Source organism: Vanessa atalanta, chromosome 13 (assembly GCF_905147765.1).
Source record: "Vanessa atalanta chromosome 13, ilVanAtal1.2, whole genome shotgun sequence".
In the NCBI taxonomy this organism is placed as follows: Eukaryota; Metazoa; Arthropoda; class Insecta; order Lepidoptera; family Nymphalidae; genus Vanessa; species Vanessa atalanta.
Window position 1 is genome coordinate 7,563,901 of NC_061883.1, and position 25,723 is coordinate 7,589,623.

The 25,723-nt window shown below is 31.3% G+C and overlaps 1 protein-coding gene across 1 annotated transcript; it reads right to left on the bottom strand.

Moving 5' to 3' along the window:
* Nucleotides 1-9,182: 9,182 nt before the first annotated feature.
* LOC125068231 lies at nucleotides 9,183-24,388 on the bottom strand. Its single transcript, XM_047677308.1, has 4 exons — nucleotides 23,981-24,388; nucleotides 16,843-16,975; nucleotides 10,088-11,196; nucleotides 9,183-9,323 (listed from the first exon to the last, which is right to left on the bottom strand). The coding sequence occupies exons 1-4, from the start codon at nucleotides 24,236-24,238 to the stop codon at nucleotides 9,183-9,185; spliced, it is 1,641 nt and encodes a 546-aa protein (XP_047533264.1). The 5' UTR covers nucleotides 24,239-24,388.
* Nucleotides 24,389-25,723: the final 1,335 nt, after the last annotated feature.

Below are 25,723 nucleotides of genomic sequence, written 5' to 3' on the forward strand. Positions count from 1 at the left end.
TTTTTTTTGATGAAATATTTTTTTTATCTAGTATAATATGTTTTAAAAACAAAGTGAGCTTATAAAAAGTTTCTTATACTTAAATCACTTGATATCAAAAATTTACATAAGAAAAAATACTTGAACATATGCCAGGAAGCAGATTGGTATCGTATCGTATATATATATATAGATGTGAAATAACTGTTTCTAGACTGGTCCAGAACTGGATATGTTGTTTAAACCGTCGACATCGCCGACTCTTCTGTTATTTTAGTACTAGTCAAATAGATAAAAATATATATATTTTTAATTAATGTGTAGATTTTGCCCAGTTACCATATGTTTTATCGCGTAGTACCGTTACAATGACAAAAAATTTTTTTTGCATTTTTTTTTCTGACCGCATGCGATCTCGAGAAAACGATAAACGTATTAATAAATATAATTATTTATTGTTTAGTTTTATGAATATATACTTTAGTCATGTATTTATTTAACTAACTGTATATTTTTATACTTATTCTTTTTTATCGAAGATTAAGCTGCCGTTATTACTATGTAGAATTTTAACACATGCATGTTGAAAATATATACACATTATATATAACATTTGTGTCATAGGGCACTTTAGTTAGTGTTCTATGCAACATTACTAAAATAAAAGCAAAATGCTTATTAATTCTCGGTTGTTTGCGGGCGTCATCTTTCATTTCACTTCCCCGGTCGCCCACACGCGTTTAGTGAAATGCACGCTTGTTTGGATATTAAAGTATCTTTGCTTAGAATAAGATTACGAGATAATAATATTATGAAGAAATATTGTATATTTCTAGGATTCTGACAAAGATTTTCTGAAGATCTGTCATTTTGTTTGAATTATTTGTCATAAATGATTACCATATTTATAATTGTATTTATGTATAAATAGTTATACAAGTTTTATGTCTGTTGTATATAACCCGTGGCTAAGATATTGTTTTGCAAAAAACGATTTTTTATTAATTATTTGAATATTCTATTAATAAAATTAACTTTGTTTGTACGTCTTAATTGGATATTTCAAACCCTAATATTAAACTAATCAGTTCCAAGAAAAATAAGAGAATTCCGCTTCATTTGACATTGAAGAAGCCGCTCTCAATCTTCTAATTTCGTACTTATAGTTGAATTATTTATGTATCTCTGACTTGAAACGCAACTAAAATAAAGTGGTGAAAATGTGATTCACGCGATATCTTTGATCATATCCAATAACTCAAAAATGACAAGCTAAGTCTGTGTATGCATATTGATGGGATTTTCTCGTTTATTACCATTCTAAAGGCGGCCCACTATCTGTCCTATAAATCAAGCAAGCATCCGGGTTCGTCGTGCGATCCAGCTTGTTCACTTAAAGCCATAGTAGGTTGTAAGCTAGGTATCCTAACGCTGTTCCTAGGCCATCGACCGCTTCGAGCCCTGCAGCCGTAGATTCGCAGGATACGATAAATTTCAATAGTGCATTGACTGCACATACTGCACTACGCTTTTTAAGATGTTAGCTCACTGGAAATGCGATATGCAAACCAATATTGTTTTTTTTAAATATTATTATAAAATATAACTATGCATTATATATGTGTTTACCTAGTACGACTAACATATATTAGAATATAGATTTAATATTAAACACTGCATCGATTTTTTTATTTCTATCATAACTATATTTTTATAATTATCTTCAAAAGGTGAAGTGTACAATTAAATGTTATTGATTTTTGAAATTGATTTAACTAGTGTTGGCAATAGTTCAGTGGACCTATGTGTGTGGGTATGTTGTTGTGATCCGCTTTAAAGGGTGAGCCAGTGTAACTACATATGTGTGATGTTGTTTCTTGTGCCTGACAAAGGATATAACATCTTAGTTCCCACTGTTGTGGGGACATTGGACAGGTCATTAAGTTTTTGTTTTAACGCCAAACTCTAAGGGCGATGGTGATCACTTACCATCAGGCGGCCTATTTGCTAGGCTACCTACCTATAGGAGTAAATTATTTTTATGCTATCTTCCTTCGTCTTCTTTAGCATTATATTAATATACATGACTTATTTATTGTTAAAATATATTAAACTTTAATGAGACGAATAATTCGCTACGTAACGCTCACTGTAGTCTCAGTAGACGAAGCGGGTTGTTAATAGCGACACGCTTTATTAGAGTAATGGTCGTTAGTCACAAAGTTATTACATTTAAATTCTTTTATAATAAAAGTAAGAAATAGGCGCAAATGGCATAAATGTGAGCCTATTATGCTAAGAGCGCAAACTGAGTTACGACATATCTCAGTAATAACTTAGTAATAGGCTATCTTTTTTTCACGCCACAACAGCGGCCGATTTGCGAGAAACTATTCATATTTTATAGCAATATCTTATAAATGTTTAGTTGCAATGTAAAAACTTCATTTAGCATCGATTCAGTTCGGAAACTTGGAATCAAGACGTTACGTGAAATAAAAGTTAAAAATTTATGATTTCAAATTTCAAAGCCAATATTGTACGACACTCTTTTGGGCACACTTAGACTTGAATATATATACAAAAATGAAAGTATAAGCCTGTAAATGTCCCACTACTGGGCTTCCTCTGCTTTTTTTTTGCGGAAATTTGGAGCTCCATCTTGCTTTGTGTTCCATCACGCTGGTCCAATGCTGGTTAGTGGAATCGTAAATGCACTGAATCCACATTGGAGCAGCGTGGCAGCGAGACACGATTGGTATACAAATATGTATACAGTTTTTTATCTAAAACAAGCAGATTCCGATGTTTTCCTTTACTCCTGAACACGAGATGGAATTTAAACACAACTTATACACATGAAATCTATGTAGAGTTCGTCTGTAATTAACAGCGATCTCCGGTTTGATACAGATATATTAACCACTGAGCCATCTCATAATTCATATACACCAGAGAATAATATATATTAGTATTTATTTAAAAAAAAAGTATGTCCCACTATTGGACTTGCTCTGCTTTTTTTGAGCGGGAACTTGGAGCTTGTTCCATCACGCTGGTCCAATGCTGGTTGGTGGATACGTAAATCCACTGAATCCGCATTGGAGCAACGTGGCAACGAGGCAAAATTAGTGTACAAATATGTGTACACTATTTTATCAATTATATATATATGTACCTATGTAACAGAGGTACAATTTAAATAAAAATATTGACTAATAATTACATATATACTTATATATTCTCAGACGTTCTAACGATCAAATATTGGTGTAAAGTAAATTAAATTTCAACCCTTTTTACATAAACTATTAGACGGTAATTATGGTCTTTATTGTTAAATATATAAATATACATATATGTAAAAATTTGCAATGCAACATTGTAAGTATGTAAGTATGATTCTATTTTTTTTTCGTTTAAGTTCTGCGCGTTCAGGAATTTAACGCTAAAGTTACTCAGTTGATATAATTTGTTTATCATAATTTTAAATCTGGACTTGAGTTTAAGCCTGCGTCTCAGGTGTCATTTATGTGTAATTTACGATTGTCATAAAAGTGGACAAACAACAACGTGAAATAGATTAATCATATCACTTGCCAGAAGTAAAGTGCAGTTCATATCACTTCAGATCATTCTTTCTTGTTTGTATCAAGGAGGTACTAAGACTTTTTTTATTAAAACTGGCTACCAGTCCCGGGGCCGTGATGGTTACAAGACGAGAATCTTAACCGATGATTCTAAGTTCAAACTCGGGGCCAACAATACTACTTGTGCTTAATTTGTATCTAGAATTAATCTCGTGATGATAATCAGTTACGTGTACCCCAACCCGCGTCGATAGTGGTGGAGTAAGCTTCTTCTCAAAAGTAAGAGAAGGACGTTGTCCAGCTGTGGGATGTTAACAGACTGTTACTTTACCCGTCTTTGTACAGATAGAATAAGTGTCTACATGAATTGTTTTTTAAAAGATAAGCTTACAAAGACAAATAATTTATGTTTAATTATTGTCGCTTCGCTTAGCTGGCTTACGCGGAACATCTCAACAAAGTCACATCACGATCAAATAGCTTAGGAAAGCATAGAGGACTTACATATAATACCTAATTCAAAATTATTTATTAAAGCTATTAATATTAAATGTATTCGAAAGATATTTAATGTACAGCTATTTGTATACATAAAATTCTTATTATGTAAGAAGACGTATTGTATTTTTTATAGACACGTCCACATTTCAGGATTTATGAAATAGTACAAGTTGCTGGCTCCTAATGTATGTCTGCATATATTAAAGCGTCAATAGCGCAACGGCTTACGGGCCGTCTAGCGGTGATAAATTTACAGGTTCGATCCTGGCCCCTTGGGCTATTGGCGTCCCTACTCTTAGCGCAAGCTTTACGTTTGGTAGCAATAATCGACTATTCATTCAAAATTATATTATAGTTGAATAAAAACCAAAACGAAAAGAACCAAATGTTATAACACAAATATGTTAATATTTATTACATAAATATAATACATATTCACAGGTTCATAATATGAATATTATTATTTATTTTTGAAAGGCGTACGAGTACATAATCCATATAATATTAAATGGTAACTTTGGGCTATAAATACTGCTACTGCAAATAAGATAAAGCACCGTCAATCGCTGCCAACCATATGTAAGAAGCTTACCATGCGCCTGTTATTACTGTGACTCAATCAAACTTCAAACGGGAATATAGCAATACTGAGTGTTGGTTTTTACCCGTAGAGTTATTAATGAGCTAGATGTCAAGGTAATTTAATATGTAAGTTAATTACATAAAAAAACATACGTGACTTCACAAATTCCTATTATCAGATTATCATTATAACTTAATACTAATAGAAATGTTTTGAAAGTCCACCATTTTTCTTAAAAGTATTGTATTGCAAAAAAAACAAAAACGAACTTACCGGAACATCGAAGAACAGGGTCCGAATATATAGAAGATAAAATGTGTGGGAACATTTATCTTCTATATATTAATAAATTTGTGATAATATGTATTTTCCATGAACTTGTGATTCGATATGATTATTTCTAACCTGATTATAATTTTAAATATAGTTAAATGAATATTAACTGTAGCCGTAGCTGAAAGTTTATTTAGATTTTATTGCACAATAGCTTATGAGAGAGAACATACTAACAAATAAGTGCCCATTAACTTATACCAACTTATTGCTCTTTAAAGCTGTGGAGTGAAAATTCAAAATACGTTTCCTTTTATCTTTAGACGTAATATTATGAATAGAATTATAAAAAAAAATCAAGTTTTCTTTTTATAATGGCAAATAGATTGATTATGTTTGAGACGTGAGGATAACAAATTTGCTTTCAATCAAGTTTTTAGACGTCTTTCAAAATATTCGACGTCGCAGCGTCAATTTTTGATTTCATTTTAGACGATATAAGCATTTTTTTATATAAATTATCTTTTTTAGAATGTTTGTCAATTTGATGCATACGATAATGGCGGGAAGGCTCATGACCCCTATGATCGCGCCGATACGCCGAGCCGCGTCTGAATGGTATTAATTTTGTTAGGTTATTATTAAATTTGGATTATTATTTCATGTGGCTCAATATCCAAAAGCAGTAATTTAATTCAATTAGCTAATAGTGCTTTTAAGTGGTCAATCGCGCGGCTCCAAACAAACGCCGCAAATTGAATGCGAGTAGCAATTCGAGCCCAATTACTATTTTATCGTTTATCTCCAATGAGTGTTTCATTTTCGCGTGCATTGCAATAAAATCGTCGCATTGTATGGGTTACTGGGTAATTGATTAATGTACCATCGATACAACCTTATCGCGAATCGGAGCGTACGCACAATGTCCAATAAAGTAGGCGATGTTATCAGATGCTGTAAATGAATCAGTGCAGCCGAGGTTACGTCTCAGGGAACTTAAGACGCGATTGGCTTTTACGCGGTTTATTTATGCGCTACATTTGCGTATTGAAGGAGGCAATTTTTAAAGAGATGTAGCGCTCATTGTTAAGCATGATTTGTCATTTTAATAGGTTTTATTTTTTTATGTTAGTAAATTTTATGTTATAATGCTCGCTCCCCGCGGTTTCAACCGCATTCAATTTCACTGGTACGACGAGGATCGTAACGTGATTTTCTATGTTCTTTAACCTTTCACAGTTATAAACGGGCGTTCTAACGCAAATATTTTGTTTAATCGGATTAGTAGAATCCGATATTAGTCAGTTTTACCAAACAAAGAACCAAACTTTTCAGTTTTATTTAATAATATCTATATCTTATCTATATATATATATCTTATCTATCTTTATATTATCTACGTCGTTTCGAACGTCGTTTCATTCATTCGTATATTGTTCGTATTGTGCTTTTACTTTTGAAAAGCGTTTTATTGCTTAACTATTTAGAATAAATAAAGTAAGTCCACTTGTGATTTCTTTTTATATACCTATTTGAAATTAAAAAAATTTCTTCATTTTGCCGTATAACATTATTCCTAGAAGTATAAGAATTTGGCTACTATCAGCGACATATTAGTATAGTATATGACAAAGTAGTATGTTGTAGATACATTTTCAAAATAAATGGTATCGATAACTAGATTATAGGAAAAAATATTTTGAAATATCTAATGATTCAATATAAATTATATTTATAAATAAACCTCGAGAACTTTTTGAGTATTATCATTATATTTTAACTTATGACCACGAACATATAGAAAATTCATCCAGTAGTTTCAACAACTTAAAAATGTAAGCAAATTTGTTTTGCGTGACTATAGAAGAAGTGAATAAAATATTGTACGGATTTTTATGCCTTTATCGTAATATTTATTATCCTTTATTTCTTTTTAATTATTGTAGAGTTCTTAAAATTACTTTCACCGAAAATCTATAGTGTTAGTCATAGTTTTTTACAATCAACGTATCGCAATCATACAGTTGAATACCTACATAGACATTTCACTCTTATGATTTTCATTGTAAGTTGAGCTTTGCTCAAGAACGTAATATAAACAAATAAATTTAGGTTTTTTGTGTAGTGAAATCTAGTCAAGGTTTCTATGATTGCTAACGATTCAAAACCTCCTATTAGTCCATATAGACATATATTCAATAACGAACGCAACTTAAAATAAAATATAATCAAAAAAGTGCAAGAGTACACGTAAAAAATCTACATATTACTAGCTTTTATTTGACCAAGCAGTTTAATGTTATATATTGTAGCGGTCCCTAACACATTTGTACATGCCAATATGACACTGAAAGAGCGATTAAGAAACTATTCCATTGAAATTTTCCGTCTTAAAAGTATATAAAAAGCAAATCGAAGGCAAGACCATAGTTGTTTACAAGTGGCGTCGACGCCATATTGTCGGCCTATTCAATGATAATACCAGATTCACGTCATAAATTGTCAATATTATTGTTTTCTGTCACCATTTCGAAAGAGCTTATAGAATTAATCGAATATGGATGAACGTGAAAAGATCATGTATCAGTTTTTTTTCGTTAAGTCAATAATATTTTTTTTTAAATGTCAAGTCTTATTTTAGTGTCACTTTCCATAAAAGAGATGGGTGAAATATAAAACATTTTATTAGTAAAAATATAGGTGACCTGCATCTTTGTATGGGTCATTGCATCACAATGAAAATTGTTGTAGGATATACTAAAACTTTAACCATTTTATACCATAGTCAATACTCTAATCTTTTTTCAGCTAGTAAAACGCGTTTACCAATTTCTCCCCATGAAGTATATAGGACTTGACGGTGCTGATTGCACCGGAATATGAAACAGCGGTACTCTCTCTATCTCTTTAGGGGACGTCACACGATCGCTTGCGCATCCATAGCTATTTGGGCATGTCTTGTTCTGCTGCCGATAATTGCTGCCAAGGAATAGCGGCTATTATCGATGGCGAACTCCACTTCTTCCTTAAACCTTCGAAGCAGAGCCAGAGCTTTGACCTCTTATCACGCGCGAGTAGTATTTTCGCCGTTGACGATGCCGTGCGGTGGCCTCGCACCACACCGGTCCTCCTACATTGGGTAGGAAGCTGTCCAATGCGGCAGCGGCGTTGATAGCCTCGTCGAGATGTTGCAAATCTTCTCGAAAAGCTTGCCCGTTTTATTTAGCAGCACAGTTGTTGTATATTATTTTTGGCCCTTTAACAGTCGACTGTCATCTCTATCTCTCGCTGTGACGAATGCGCCGCGAAAATGCCGCATTGTCATACATCACGGAGCGATGGTCATATTTGGAAACATACTCTATCCTAATCTGACTGATTTCAATAGCTAATGGGGTTCAAAAGGGTTCTTACATGACTGATGTTGGTCAAACTTTAAGAAATACATCAAAATATTATTACTAACTAGAAAATTCCTCCTAAGGTACATTTATAATCAGTATTTCATAAATTAGTTAAAATCTATAGCCTACTTGAGAAGTAAGTTTCTAGAATTAATTTATATGAATCCTTATTCAAATAAATTTCCTAGGCATTACATACAAATTAAAATTGTGCTTTACATTTGTAAAGTTATAGTGGGTGAAACGAATGGATGGTTTAGAAGATAGCACCGTTTCCAAATTATGTGTAACGAAACGGGTGGCCAGATAACTGATTGTAACAATAAAATGTTGACCTAGCCTGATAAAATTATCCAAATTTCAATTTATAAGCTGTGGACACATTAATACTCATATTTCTTTATCTCTCATTTATGGCATACTTATTATTAAAAAAGTGTTATGAAATAAATACCTACGCCACCTAAATATTTATATGCTAATCGCTCTTTAAATTTTCTTTATCAAATAAATTGCACCCGTGCGAAGCCGGGGCGGGTCGTTAGTGTAGAATATATCATAAAACTGTCACATTAAAGTGTATTATTTATTATCGATATAGACTCAGTTCCGAGTACTTTTACTTATAACTATATTTTTTGATCATTCATCATCGTTCTATAACATTAACCGTTGTTTTGTTTTTCTTGAAGTTGAGTTGTCGGCTTAATGGGTTTTTGCTCGCCAATTTTTTCTACAAAAAATATTGTCATTAAAACCTTATTTGGTTAAGATCAATACTGCATTTATATAAAAAAAGTAAAAAGTGAAATATCAGAACGAATGGGTTATAAAAATGAAAGAATAATAATTTTATACAGTATTTAATTTTGAACAAATCGCTAGGGCTATTGCTTTCATCAGAGGTTTTCTCAGCCGCAGCGCTGAGCGATCTACGCGAGCTCTTCTTGCATACAGCTCGCATTCGGTCACAACCGTTGTATTGCAAGAGTCCTGGAATACAAAGTGCAAATGTGTTAAAAAAATTATTGCAGCCCATCTTCCAGTAAGAAAGAAAATAATTAAAGTAAATTTACTACGGTGCGTCGCATTGAGGAATGACTTATAATGTTTTGGACAATTTATTTGTTTGTTAACACTTAAAATATTACGATTATTTACAAAAATATTTAATTTGTATGTTTTTGTACTTGTACTATTTATATACTCGGGGTCACTCTTGTAACAATAATACATTTTGCGCCCCTCTCTTGTAATTTGTAGGTTAGATTTAAAATTTTGTTAAATACCTTCCAATGTAAGCTTTATGATACAGACCTCTCGTGTTGTTAAAATTGGCATGAGCTTAGTTATTGATTAAGTATATATTTTTCTAAAGCCAATTATAATGCATGGTAACGAAAGATCGTTATAATGCTATATTGCACTACATCTTTACTGACAAAATGATGCATTTAATTTTTTTTTTTACTTTTATCATGTCTGCTAAGTTATTCTGAAGCGTGTTGAGAATGCCACGAATTTGTTAAATTATTGTAATTCGCTTTAGAGTCTTTGTATTTAAATAGCTGCGCGGTGCTTCCTCACGACTTCGTGTTGCATGAATTTAGATTTTCTGTTTAACGATATTTTTAAGAAACAAAAAATATCAGAAGTTACTTCTCTCTTATTATACTTTATTTTATTATTTTTCGGAATAGGGTTTAAATATTTTTCAATACTAAAATCTTTACGCTATCGAGATATGGTTCAATTACCTTGTAATGGTTGATTTGCACTTCGTTAAAGGGCGCCGACCATCCAGCTATGCCTGTTGTTCCGAGACTAGCCAAAGGATAATGATTAAATGCTGTCAGCACTCTTTTTGTTAGCATAAAACTTTTGCTATAGTGTCCTGTGGGGCTTATAACTGCTGAGCTAACTATATGACTTGCTAATTTAGGTATAGGTAGGTCCTTATCGCATTCAGATCCATACTTAATTTTATCATAGTCATCATTTAAATTGTACTTAAAGTAACTCGTATCATCGATTAATTCTATTTCTTTTAATACTAAATTTTGTTCATTTCCTATCCGAACGTCATCGCGTTTGATATAGATTCTCGTCTCATTTGTGTGTTTACTTGGTTTATAATTATGAATGTCCTGCATGAAGTCAAAAAAGAAAACATTTCGTACTAAAATAGCTGAATATTGATTTGGATTCCAACCTTTATATTTCAAACGTCTTAATAGGCCTGACCACGTGTAGGCAATTTTTGGTAGCAAAATTTCATCAATATCTAGTGGTACTATGTATTTTGATTCTATAATATTTCTGTATAAGCAGTCGTTATATGATATAATGTGATCTCTCCTTCTTTGCCATAGTGATCGTTCATTCTTATACTTAATAGGAATTTGAAATAATCGTACATAGCCTTGAGAGCGATAACGAAGCAAAACATCTTCACTCTCTTTGCTTAAACTGTCAATATACATGTCTATCTTTTCTGCACCGAGCAATTTATTCGTTTCAATCCATTCAACTAATTTTTGAGAAATATCATTTTGAAATTTTAAATCCTTTACGCATATTGTAAAGGTCCTTTCATATTGTAAGCTAAAACGTTTTTTTCTGATATAAAACCCATTGGAGGGATCATCACACGGTTCAGTGACGATAGATATAATCGAAGGTTCAGTGAGAGGTTCTGTTAAAGGACATGACAGCAAAACCGGTGTTTCTACGTCTGATGACGAATTATCCCACTCGGTCCACCAAATTTCTAATGGTTTTGCTGCGACAACTTCTACGGAATAATTATTGGCGTCGATTGATCGGGTTTGGCAGAATAATGACTTTTCAGTTGATATGTTGCGACCTGCAAATAAATAATAGTTATTTATATTACATAAGATAAAAATAATAATTGTAGTCGAACAGGCAATTTAATTGAACTACCATATTACTTGATGTTCAGGCTTTGTGCAAGTCCATCTGAGAATCACCTATTTTGCCGCTAAGCATCAATACTTGGTATTATTGTATTTCGGCTTGAAGGGTGAGTGAACCAGTGTACAGGCAAAAGGGGCCTTAGTTACTGAGGTCAGTAGCGCATTAGTGATGTAAGGGATGCTTAATATGTCCATCACTACCAATGTCTATGGGTAATGGTGACCATTTACATCCCGTTATCCATTTGGCAGTCTACCTGCCTATTAAAAAAAAAAACATTCTATAAAGTTAATTATTGCTTTGCCTTGCAACTAATTTAACATAAATACTTATGATATACCTACATTTATAATTACTATTAAAACTAAACGTTAATAATTGTTTTTATTTACTTCTTCTCTACTTTTTAGAGCTGATAACTTTAACCGAAAGTATTGTACATGTTATAGTAGCATAACTAAAAATTATATATTGTTTCGCTTTGCTTTTGAATTCTATAGTTATGAATTACTGTAATGGTATAGTAAGTTCTAAGGAAGGCAATGGTGAGGCTTATAATACGTATTTACTAGAGCTATTTCCTTGTGATGGCGGCGGTGGTTATGCGGGACTGTCATTACAACGGTGCCTCGATTGCCGTCTGTCTTTATTGAACAGGATAGCACTTCCTACATAGTTGTGCAATTTATATTTGTGGGTAGATGATACTACTTCTTTACATTTTTAAGTTACAGACTGACATCTTATAAACGCTTAAACTTGTAACTAAGTATGTGGATACTTAATTGCTTATATCGTTTAATTAATGTCACTGTCAAATAGTAAGAAAACGATAGAATATTCTGATAGGCATAACTTATAATGTAAAAATTAATTCAGCCTTTTGTAGGCCGTCTTAATTTTAACTATACAAAATAATATAGACAATTTAGCCTGGCAAGATTAAAAATCACAAATTTTATTACATTTATAAAGAAATTGAAATATTCAACCGCAAACCCATACACGTTCCCGCCCGCATACACGTTCAAGCTAAAAAGGGAGTACTAAGATGTAGCGGTCGTGGTGTTTTAATCCAGGCGTCACTACAATATAGGAGAGGCGTTTATCTCACGGGAAGGAATTTACACGACGCGAGCGCCCGACGCGAGTGACAAATGAGAGTGAACTTATCTCTCGTGCTCTCTCGCACTGTGATGCTGCACGACCACTCACCAATTTTTGTTTTACCTGCCACTGTGACACATTAAAAAAAAAAAACAAATTTTAAAATTAACCTTTAGAATTAAAATAAAACCTGTTTATTGTTATATAAATTTAACGCGTTTGCCTTCGGCAATATGTGACGATTTGATGCTATTAACCTTTTTGACTCCCTACCCACACCCGAGTATTTCGTCAAGTTCAAAGAAACCATATTGCGATAACGTCTTCATATTGAGCTATTTTAGACATAGACATATAATTATGATAGTCAAAGAATATCAATAGAAGGCAGAAGTGCACGCTGCAATTCGACTCGACCGAAAAGAGATCAGGCGCAGGACCTAGGGTTTACGAATGTAACTCAGACCATTTCCTTATTCTGAACTGTTCCTGTGAATTTATTTGTAGAGAAACTCAATTACTTTTATGGGCTCGACCTGGGTTTTAAACTACATATCTCAGGATTTGCAGCGGTACAAGCTAGTTACTAGAACGTACTAGGCAATTAAATAATTTTAATTAGTTAATTTTAATTAGCTAAGTGATTCAAACAAGTCGTTTATATAAATTGAAGAGATATTAAAATTGTTATTGCAAGTTAAACATAAATCTAAAATTCTGTAACATAAAATAATGTTTATGGCTATTAAAACTGGTTGGAACTAATCGGAAATGACTTTAAAAATTGTGCTTACCTACTAAAACGTAATAATATGTTTTGTTCTTTGTATTGTTTTTATTTTTGACCATAAGATGATAGGTAAATAAATTTTTAATAAAATAATAAAGTTTAAATGTTTTAGAAAATAAATTAAGCTCATTTTTAGTAAATTTAATTTTAAATCGTCCATTTAGTCGGCTATGAAATGATTAAATTTTTTATTATTAATAGCGTTTCAAATGGTAATAAATAACACGAAATCATAAAAAATATTTCAAATAATGAAGTACAGCATCACTTCATTTATTTTCGAATTAATGATTTTAAATAAAATATATATGCATTTACCTATAAGAAGTGTATCGACATAAGCATTACCATTCTTGGCATCGTGCAGTAAAGTAAAAATACTTGTGATGAATTCTTGAATTTAAATTAATGGCCCTTGTATCTGTTAAAGCGAGTTTTCTGTAAGGTGTTAATAAATGGCCTGGGTAAGTGCACTTGACGTTATTTAATTGCCTTGAATTTTGCCTATTGGAGACACCAAGGAATTCTAGTTACAAGTCATGTAAATAAAGAACAGTAAAATGGGTTTTGAACCTATATTATTAGAATAATTTTAATTATATAACCCATAGCTCTTAAGTTAATAGTTTCTTACCAATTATCGTACTCGTTAAAATGCAGCGGTGCATTTTGATTGAGCGAATTATTTAAAACTAATTTTAATTGACATTTTATATTGTCTATTATAAAATTATTTTACAAACAATCATCAATATGTTTATAATTCGTATTCGTTTTTTATTTATATATTATAATTTTGAAGGATTTATTTCGCCCGTTTTAATATTCATGTTTCAAGCCATATACTTATGAATTTATACAATTGTTTTCAATCGCGTTTATATGCTTGTTATTTAAAATTAATTTTTAATTTTTATTAGTGATTAAAACATACCGATTATTACTCGCAATTATAATTTTTTTTTATCTGTCAATGGACTTTATCTTAACGTTAATAATGTCACGTGAATAATGTATGATGGGATGTCTTATTTTAATTAACCGATAGTACATCAAGATGCGCGTGCGCCTTAGGCGTATTAATAAAACTTGTCAACTGCGCCACCTAGGTATTCCAAAGATGTAATAAGAACACGTCGTCCATCATTTTTTTCTCAGGCTTTATTTAATATTTTACAGCTGTTTTGTAGTTGGCTTGCTAATAAATATAATTGTATACCAGGTTTTCAAATGAAAGGTTGTATTTGCTTTACATAATAACAGTCAATAACGTCGCTATAATTGAGACTCGCGACCAAAACTCTACAATGTATAACATTTCAATCGCATCTGAATTATCGATATTTATTTTACTTTATGCGCCGTTTAAATAAACAAACATTATTATTATCCTAAAGAAATAATCTGTCGTCTATAAAATCCTATATATATATATATATACCATTTTAATTAAGACAAATTGTGTTAGAATAATAAAATTTATTCGAAGTTAATCGTATTTTTTTACGAATATTGGATAAATAATAATCAGTTACGATTGAAATTTATGAATATACCGATAACTTTTTATTTTGTATATACCTTAAGTGATCACTGTGACATAATAGGTATTATAATGAAGGCTAGATAGACGTTTTCAGTTAAAAATATAAATGCTGAAATTTTATATCTTCTATCAAGCTGTTCGCTTTCGCCTATAAAGCCCCGACTTGATTTAATATTATCTCTGACTCCATTACCATAATTATCTTCTCCTTCTATATCTATAAAAAGATAGCTGGTTTTTTGTACGCGCATCACGTAAAAACCGCTGAATGTTTTGATATGAAATTTATTATTACCCATATGTTCGGTATGTTTCAACAACATAACAGAATATAATTAAACGTATAATATAGCCACTGCAACGCGTGGCTGGGTCTACTAATTTAATAAACATATATCTTGAATAGACAACATAATGTAAACGTATTACCCTTTTTTAAATTATAGACTATCGTGTTGTCAACGTTAATCAATGTCAATATATGAATTTTCAATATTTTTTCTTTATAATATTATGATTTTTGAATAAATTATACCATTTCTAAATAAAATTACGTTAAATAGTTGCGATTCAGTAAGCGGATTTTATTAACTTGTTCATCCTGTATTTTATAGTTTCCAAGTCCTAGGCTACCTCAATGTCAAATTCCATTAGGGTCGCTTCAGTGGTTCGGTTGCGATTAGGTAACAAACAGACATATAAAGTTTCTACCCCATTTGTATTAACTAATTTATTAAAATAACATATTATTGGGATGATTAAATTAAAAAATTAAAAGTCATATCACTCTGTATTTCCTACGATTAAAAAATATTACAATATAATGAAGACCTTTGAGAAGCTTCACTAAAAAATATAGTCGTAAGATTTACCTAGATACTGTTGTACATCGCTGTTGGGCCTCAATTAAATGGTTTCTTTTATTTGTACTCTAGATGCGTATGGCAAGTTAGATAAAATCGAAACCACAACTTACTTATTGAATGTTGAAAAACTCGATTATCTTATTAAAATAAACAAGCCGTAAACAGTAGCATATGTTGAGGTTTTTTGTTTTATTTTTATAGATAAATAATTATAATGAACCAAAAAGTATTTTACCGTAAATAAACTATAGAGTATATTGTTTAAAGGCAATAAAAAAAATTAAATACAAAATAAATATTTAATTTATATCGTTGTTTATGAGGCTGAGATGCTCCTGTGGTTAGAACGCGTGAATCTTAAATGATGATCGCAGGTTCGAATCCAAGTAATCAGAATTTGAATGTGCTTAATTTGTGTTTATAATTAATCTCGCGAAGACCTTTTGAAGAAACCCTCCACTGCTGTTTTGGAGTAGTGTGGTGGAATAAGCTTCAAACCTTCTCCTGAAACTGCGAGGAGGCCTTCGCCTCTCCTTCGCCTTCGCCTTCGAATAGTAACTATAAAAAAAGAGATTAAAACGAGGCTCTAAAATATATATAAATATTTGTACGTGATGTAGTGTTTTTATTTTATAATCTATGTGTGTATTCGTATAAAACACAAAATCACAATTAAATGTGCTATTTCTTATTATATATTTTGCGCAACTACTAACAAACTTTTAGGTACGTCTTGAGAATGTAGTAGCATTAAACCCACCTTTTGTGCAATTTTTTTATAAAAATATATGAATAAATAAATATAGAACGGAAAAACACATTGTGAGTGTAATAATTTTACTTACGACTTAAGGATAAAATAAAAATGTTAATTTTATAAATTTATTTAATACTAGTTTTCGCCCGCGTGTTCGGGGTAGTCGTAGGTTTTAGGTACAAACATTTATTTTTTCATATTTTCAATAATTACATTGTGTAATATGATAATGCATGGTGAGACTACCTGTAAGTAGTAGAACTTTTGCCTTGATAATTTTAAAATGTAATTTTTTATTTTGGATGTGATATTGTATCTACTGTTGGTTGTCCTAATGAAAATAAAATAAAAATAAAATAGTGTAAGTAGAAACTAGCCTTTGTCCTTCCTTGAAGTTTATAGTGATTTATACTAAATTTCAACAAATTCGGTTAAGTGATTTAGCGATGAAAGCGTAACAGGCAGACGGATAGACAGAGTTACGTTTTTAGAATCGAATTACTGACCGTGAAATGCAGCAAGTACGCGAATGTAACGTTGGGGTGTTCTCTCGTCGTAATAAGCAGAATAGAGAGACACAGATGTACCCTTCACTCTCTGCCATATCGAGTCTTGGATGCCACGAGACCACGTTCGGTTCTGGAAGAAAAACATGTGTGATACAAAATGTTATATGAGAAAAAACATAACATCCAAATTTTAAAAATTAATACAGAACTGACTGCAAATAAAACATTTCCTAGATGTGCTAGCGTAATCTAGTTTAAAACAAATAAAAAAGTTAAGATTAATTATAACTTGCATTTCTGTAGCAATTGTAAGAAAAATCTCCTTCTGTCATAATTATATCAAGTAATGTTAAAAATTATACTTTGCACGAAGTCCGTGCGAAATTATGATAATCATATAAGTGGCTCAATGCTACTACCTAGAAAGAAGTAAATAACCGAGTTTTAAACAGACATAAATCACGTCTTTATAAGATGTACGAGTATATGTCGTAAAATTATGTAAATGCCATCGTTATTCCTAAATATTGGATTTAGCTGAAGAGAGAATGCAAATTCTGATTACAATTTATTATCATAATACGATCGATCTCCTTGGAACGTGGTAAGTAGTTATTAATTTGAGCATGTGTCACTTTCGATGCATTCTGGCATCGATTGTGAGCTCTTAATTTGCATAAATCGTACCTTCTTTTGCTTTTACCCAAGAAAGTCATTGATTTATATTTCCATTTAAACAAAATCCATCTAAATCACACGATTGATTATCATAAAAAGGGCTTTAAGTCAATGCAATAAAGTGCGGATTAGTAAACCCGTACTTTTAGCTCTAACGATTATATTTTATTTATTACGAAATAGATCATGAGCAGGCTTTGCGTTATTAGCTATTGTGCTTTAGAACGTGTCAAGTGGCTATTCTGTTTCGCTAAGAAATACTTGTTTATTACATCAACAATAGTTATTTTAATGTAAAAATTTAAGAATAAAAACTCTGAAATAGTCGACATATTCTAAATAAAATTAAAATTTCATTATGCCCCATCTTCATTTTGTTCTATGTAAGCGGTTGCTGTAATGTATTTACACCTGATAATTAAGCGATAAATTAAACGATTCTCTGCAAGAGTTCCTTACTAATTGGTGTCGAGTTTAAAAACACTTTTGAGCCACGGGGTGCATACCTTTACGTAGGATTGAATGGTGTCCAATATGTTGGCTTATTACGCGCTTCGCAGCAGTATTTTATTTCAGTGCATTTGTTCCGATCTTTCTCTTTTTACACGTTCATTCAATTTTATGGTTCGAGATATTATCCTTTGGAGATCTTTATCACTTTATATTTATTATAAAACTTATTGAATATCTTATATTTTACATTTATTTTTGCTTTAAGTTGATGTCTTCTTTAAAATTACGTTTAAAACTACACGTGTTCGTATAATATGGAATGAAAACGAATTAAGGTGCCGCAAAATGAGCAACTTCAATTTTTTTATTTTTCTACCTTTTGTTACTGATGTATGTTTGCAAAAACAGCATCTAACTGTATATAAAAATACTAAAAATGTATATAATAAAGATTTCGTAACATTCAAAATGTTACCGTGAGTAAAGGGGGGTCAGAGTTTGTCTCGATCTGACTTTTGTCAAAGGACAGCGACGTGACTTCGGGTCTGGTCACGTTTAAGTTCATAATGACTAACAACTTGCTTTTGTCATCCTTTGTGACTGTTTAATGACAGTTATGTTACCTACTAACCCATATGATTTAATTTAACCCGTTATGCCATATACTTATATAATTATGCCATAATAAAACAATACGATGCTTTTAAGAGCATCATGAAGTGTGTAGTTTCGTTCTAGCTATCTTTTATGTTTGTTTTCAAGGTTTTAAACATTTTTATCGTCACCGATTAATGAAACATTATTACATTTGTATAAAAAATAATGGCCGCAATAATACGTAATGATACGTGAACGCAAAGTACCTACGTGGACTCATTTCACAGGAATCAAATATCAACATGTAATTCATAATTCTATTCGACTGTAATAGTATATAATCAATTTCCAACCTGATTCTACCTCCATTATCTTATGGTACATTGTAAAAAATTGATAGACTCAGTGTAAATAATTACTAGAAGAGTAAAGTTCTCATCTCATCAATATATTCAATATTGTATAATTAAATTAATGTATTCGTTCTAACGTGCGGTTTATTTGATTTAAAATAATTTTTATTTGTAACTTCTCTTTTATTATTAAATTCTTAATGTTCGCTTAAGTTATTCGTGGCTTGCTCTGTGTTATGTTTATTAATAGCTTAAAGGATAAAGATGACTTACTTTAGAAAATAATCATTATAGTTCAAAAACTAATTTTAATTTCCCTGAGCTGCATGCCTGACAATCATTTCTCGGGAACATTTTGTTTCAATTAATAAATTGCTTAATTAATTCTCGTCAATTGTATACTTTTATGAGTTTTTTTTTTGTATCGAAAACAACAAAGTTACGAATGATAATCGTGTAATTTGTATTTTTTGCGATGCCAGCGCACAAATAGTACGTAATTTGTAGAACGTCGGATGTAATCGTATGATGTAATCAGGTTAGATTAACTATTACCTCTTACCATATGCTAACTATATTTATATTTGGCATAGTTTTTATTTAATAAATTAAATTGGTCAAATTAAGATCTCAAACTCACTCATGTATGGTAATTGTACTGGTTTTGATGTGAATAAAACATTAGCTAAAAAAAGAGATATAAAATGTTATTTATAATTTCGTTTTAAATTAAATTTCAACATGAAAAAATGTAAAAAACGAGATTAAGAAATACTTATTTCTACAATTAATGAATTCTACCTAATAATACACTTGAGTTTTAACAAATTTTGACGGAATTTCGTTTTTGAATATATTTAGTTACTAGCGAAATAATCTGTGTCCTCTCGGCACAACTATAACCCAAATAAAAAAAAAGAAAATAAATTACTTTCTTCGGGTACAACTAGGAACAAAGTTTATTCAAAGCGACCGAAGAAATGTATAAAATAGTTTAAATGCAAAGTATTTCCATTTATAGGTAACTGGAGTTTTGTATCACTGAAATCGTTAAGGATAAGGTCAGGCACGTTTCTCGGGTTAGAAACTAAGGTTTGACCATATCTGGAGGGAATAATAGATTTATTGTCCTGCCCGACCTCTGATCTTGACTATCCTGGTGCGCTCGCTAGCTGTTTACGGTGAACTGGTTACCAATTTAATGGTTATAAATGTATATTAGAATATATGTAAAAAAATAAATCAACATTCATATTTTAAGATTCTAATCTAGGTAACATACTTCTGCAAACTTGTTTTTATACCATTGTATTTTAATTTAAAATGTGTAAGTTATTACTCAAGATGTTGTTTTAACAATTATGGATTTTCTGTAAAATTATATTTAATTTTTATTAAGATGTCGAAATTTTATTTCACATCTTTAATAAATGTATTATTCAGAGTGACGAGACATCTAAATGACTTTGAAGAAATGTATTCAGATAAATTATAAATAATAATAATAATAAATATTGGACAACATCACATACATTACTCTGATCCCAATGTAAGTAGCTAAAGCACTTGTGTTATGGAAATCAGAAGTAACGACGGTTCCACAAACACCCAGACCCAAGACATCATAGAAAACTAATGAACTTTTTCTATATCGACTCGGCCGGGAATCGAACCCGGGACCTCGGAGTAGCGTACCCATGAAAACCGGTGTACATACTACTCGACCACAGAGGTCGTCAAATTCATGTCATCTTTGCTATTTATTCATCAAATTGAAGTTATTTATTTATGAATATAATAAAATGTATTGAATTATAAAGAAACGTTTTCACCAGCACAATTATTTCGAAAAAATAACAATCTCTTGTTTCAATGCATTTTTGCAATATGGCGGACTATGTGAAATTTATAAAATATTTCCGATTGTATAGTATGGTCACCCCAAGTAATAGATATGCGCGCACGCACGGCGGCAGCGCCTTTCTATTAGAAATACTCTTGGATATTGATTCCGATTTATTTTGCGTCCGACTTCCAACGTATTAGTATTGATAAAACAAAACAAGTTTAAACTTATCTTTAGCAACAGCTTCATGTGATTTACTGGATTCAGGTTTTTTTTTAATAGACATGTAAATCGATGAAAACGTTCTAATTGTATTTTAAAAATTCTACTTATTTTTGTTAAGATTTTATAATTTCATATTATATTAATTTTAGGTATTACATTTTATTAGATTAAAAATTCAATGAAAGGTGAACAAACCCGAGACTATAAAAACAGCTAAAACGTTTTTAAAATTACATTTCCACACTTGGTGGGTACACTTTATTACGTAGTTGATATTTTAGCTTTTTGCAGTATACGTTGAAAGCTAAAAGATTTTATTTCAATCAATTTTTATTAAGAGGTACAGAGCCGGTAAATGTCTTACTGCAGAACAAAACTTCTCATGGAACAGGCTCCAGTGCAGGTAGTTAAATATATGTGTAATCTATTCCAATCAAAGAAAGCATTAACATAAACAAAAATACTTTACTTTTATCAAATTACGTATTCCATGTAATTTGATAAAAGCTCAGTTATATTGTACACTACTAACAGTTCCTGGTTAATATATCTTTATTTATAATAATAATACATTATTACACTATATATATCCACTTTAATTTTACTTCCAATGTTTCAATAACAATTTCGTCGACGTCTTTTTTTTGCATAGATTATCTTAGATTATTATTCAAGCTCGACCAATGATATTGCGTCAATTCGATGTCAAATGTCGTTTATTTGGCTTTTGTCCTCTTGTGGTTGGAATAGACTATAGGAAAATGTGGCAGAATCATCCGAAACATGCAGACGATGAGATATGAGATGAGACACCAGATGGCCCATTGGTTAATAGTAGCATTTTAACCGATGATTGTGGGTTCAAACCCAGACAAGCACCACTGAATTGTCATGTGCTTAATTTGTGCTTATAACTAATCTCGTGCTCGGCGGTGAAGGAAAACATCGTTAGGATGCATGCATCTAATTTCAACGAAATTCTGCCACATGTATATACACCAACCCACATTGGAGCAGCGTAGTAGAATATGCTCCAAACCTTCTCCTTGAAAGGAGAGGAGGCCTTAGCGCAGCAGTGCGAAATTTACATGCTGTTAAGATATACTATAATTCTCAAAGATTGCAAGCCAAAAAAATTTTGTTTTTATAGATACCAAGAATGATCGACCTCGTAAGAGTTTAGACGAACTGTCATATGTCAAATATACTTATATTTATTTATTTTCTCGAGATTACAAGTTCATTGGTTAGATGAATATGTATAAACCTAATGAAATTCATATAAGTCAGCACAAAAAGGTACTTTTTGTATTAAGAACTTAATTCAAATTGTAATTCTTATTTTCTAAGATGGTAAAAACTAATTATTCCAACATAATTAAGCGTCAATAGCGCAATGGTTTACGATGTAAAAAGTCACAGGTGCGATCCTGACCCCTTGGACTGTTATCGTGCCTGCTTAAAGTTGGTGCTAGGAAGAACAAGCTTTAAGCATAAGTGGAGATGTAAATAGGGTTATTAATAATACTATACAATTAGATACAAATTAAAAAAAAAAATAGAAATGTAACTTAGCAATTTATGCGTCGTATCTTTTATTAGGATTAATCATTGATTAAAAGAAAATTGTCGTAAAAGAAAATATATAACAAATATATATTAAAGTCAAATAATTGCTGAATGAAAGACGCTCACGCCCAAAATTGAAACTTTTACTCGAAACTCTTAACATAATCATATGAACTATTTTTCTTTATTCTATTTTTTATAGAACAAGAAAAAAGGTATTATATACTAAAATCTTCGCCAAAACGTGCTGCATCTTCTGGTTGTTTGTGATTAATTAGTGTTTTATTTAATAAATACTAAAAACGTCTGTTAAATTAATATAGATATTACAGCAAGTAAGTTGCAATAAAATACAACTGTATAACGAAAACTATAGACGTAGGTTTTGTGCCTTTAAAGGCAACCCACTCATGCGTGCGCACGCGCCTCCTATGGCTTAGAATATAATACATTATGCATTTTATGCAATTCTGCGACGCGTCTAAAATACTAAGACAGACCGGAAGTAAAGGTGAATAATAATTATATATGTTCAAGAATATTGTAATCATATTTATCCTCTCACACATTTTTGTCTTTGCTATTTGCATATACATTATGTTAAAGATTGTAGCGTTAAGTATTGTTAATTGCTGCATCATGAATAAGTGCTAACTACATATTGTTAGATGTTTGCAGGGTAGTAAAGAGCTTGCGAATACAGGCATAATAATGAGGAGTAATGACCGCATGATTGTAAAATCTTGCTTGTTTTCAAGTAAAAAAATAGTAAAGTGCAAGTTTTATTCATAAATATGTGATAATAATTTTAATTACAACATCAAATTAAAAAAAATAAAGAGTTTGATTTCGAGAATTATAGTCAAACAAAAGAATCTATTTTTTTTTTAAAAAAGCAATTTCAAAGGTCTTTAGAAACAATTATATACGTATCCAATTTTACCGAAATAAAATCAATTATAAAACTTGTAACAATTGATTATTTTAAGGCAGAGAAATATAGATGAAGACACTATAAAATTATAATAAATAATTTAGAATTTACTTTAGTTATGATTGAGTCATACAAATTATCTTCTTTATATTATTTCGCAACGTAATGGCTTATTAGTAAATCAATGGCGAGTGTTATACTTAACTATTGAGTTGTGTTTTATCATGTAAAACAGGCTGTTTGTAGATTTTTTTTATGGCTGTTTGTTAGACTGGTGAGTAGATAAGATGTGTTATTTAAACTTTTTATGTGTTTTTAAGTTGAATTTCATTGCCTTGATAGTAACTTGTAGATTTTTTTTTTAAATTGGAACAAATTAAATTGAGTTTGAATTTAGATGCGGAATAAAAGAACAATTTTTACTTTATGGGAGATAGAGTCGAGTTCTATTAGAGATTAGATAAATATGGAAATGCTTACAAGAAATGGGACTTTTGGAAAGGCAGGCAGCCTGCTACATGCCTCTGGTGAAGGTCTGTCAAGTTCAGCTTGTTTGCCTGCCGAATATCCAACAATGGTGCGCATTGTTGAAAGATTCTCTTGTAAATTACGGTGTTCTTTCCAGCGAACCCCTGAGTGCCATTCATTGACACATGCCATCCAACTCACACAGAATATAGTCACACCAGCAAGTAAAAATTTCGTCACTTGTACAAACTTCCGTGCGGTACGCGACATAATTATTGTTAACTAAGTGTCATGTTAATATTTAAACGTAACGTATAGGTTTTTCAATCGATAACATTAATTTGTTAAGGGTTACGCCGGCGACGTCGCAGGGACAGAAAGCTGCTTAGCGCTGTGCGCATGCGCTCAGGGCGCGCTACCATGGCGAACTGCGCCGGAACAGCTGATAGCGTATCAACAAAACGTCCCTCGCAGCTAATCGTTCTAAACGCTCGTGGACGTGGAAATCTAGTTTTCTATTCTATACTAGTTTTACTCGCAGAACTTTGTGTTGGTTGTCGACGGACACGGACGTTATTCTAAACATTACTAGTTTTCTATAAAAAGCAAGGATGTTGCAATCTCACGCGGAACAAGATATTTTATAGCAAAACGAGTCCGCTCGCTCATGTGGTCATTGGTTTAATTGCATAAGATCGATTATTGACGGCTTGCATTGAAATCGCCTGGATAATTATGCATCGAAGTCATTTCACGGACATATTTAGAATAAGAAGAAACGTACCATGAAATAAAGTACCATTATAAATGTAAAACCGAAGATAAGTTGTGTAGACATATAAATTAAATTTGAGTTTGTAAAAAACGTTGCGAAACATTAATAAAATTGCTAAACACAATTCAAACGTCGAAGAAAAAATTTAAATTGATTTAAACAAAATGTGTTTGTCAAATTGCCTATGTGTGTGTAAAATTGTGCAAAAGAGAATTAATTACCAAGAAAAGTAAGTGAGTGAATATTATTTAGTAAATCTCGCATGCATGTGTGCATTGAGAAAATCCATGTATCTTACTCGTAATCATACGACGAAAAAGATAAAGTTTCGATATGATAATTTTAAATGTGTTAGTAGGTAACATTAATTAGTCTACTAGAAAACATTAATACTTTGTATTGTTACTCTTTAGGCACATGAATTATACAATTTTAAATTTCATGGTAAGAGAATTAAGAATATGGATGGTTTATATTTACAATTCCAGTGTACATGAGAAAAGGTAATTAATCATGAATGGGAGGAAATTAAACGGCACTTTCGTCTGTATTATATTTCCTTGTGTGTTTTTGATATTCGTTTTAAAAATATTCTTTAAAGAATCATCAGTCGTCAGTAAATCAAATGTGAGTACCTCGCCGCCAACCGTTATACGAAGGTGTTGTTTCCTAATACATATATTATTGTGATCATAACTAACTTCAGTTTGTGTCGAACTTCATAGATTTTATATAACTAACTACTATATTCGATTAACTTAATTCGTAAATTTATACGAAATTGTATCTTAAAGCTAATTTGAATAAAGTATAGCTGTATGATAAAATTTAATGCAGAAAAAAGAACAAAATTAAACAATGCAGTTTTCTTTGTAAAATATTATTTACACAATCAAGTCCGCTGACTAAAGTGATAGAAAGTCAAGATAATTTTAAACCGCAAGTATAGTCGAACAAAGTTCATTAAAGATTGTTAAATG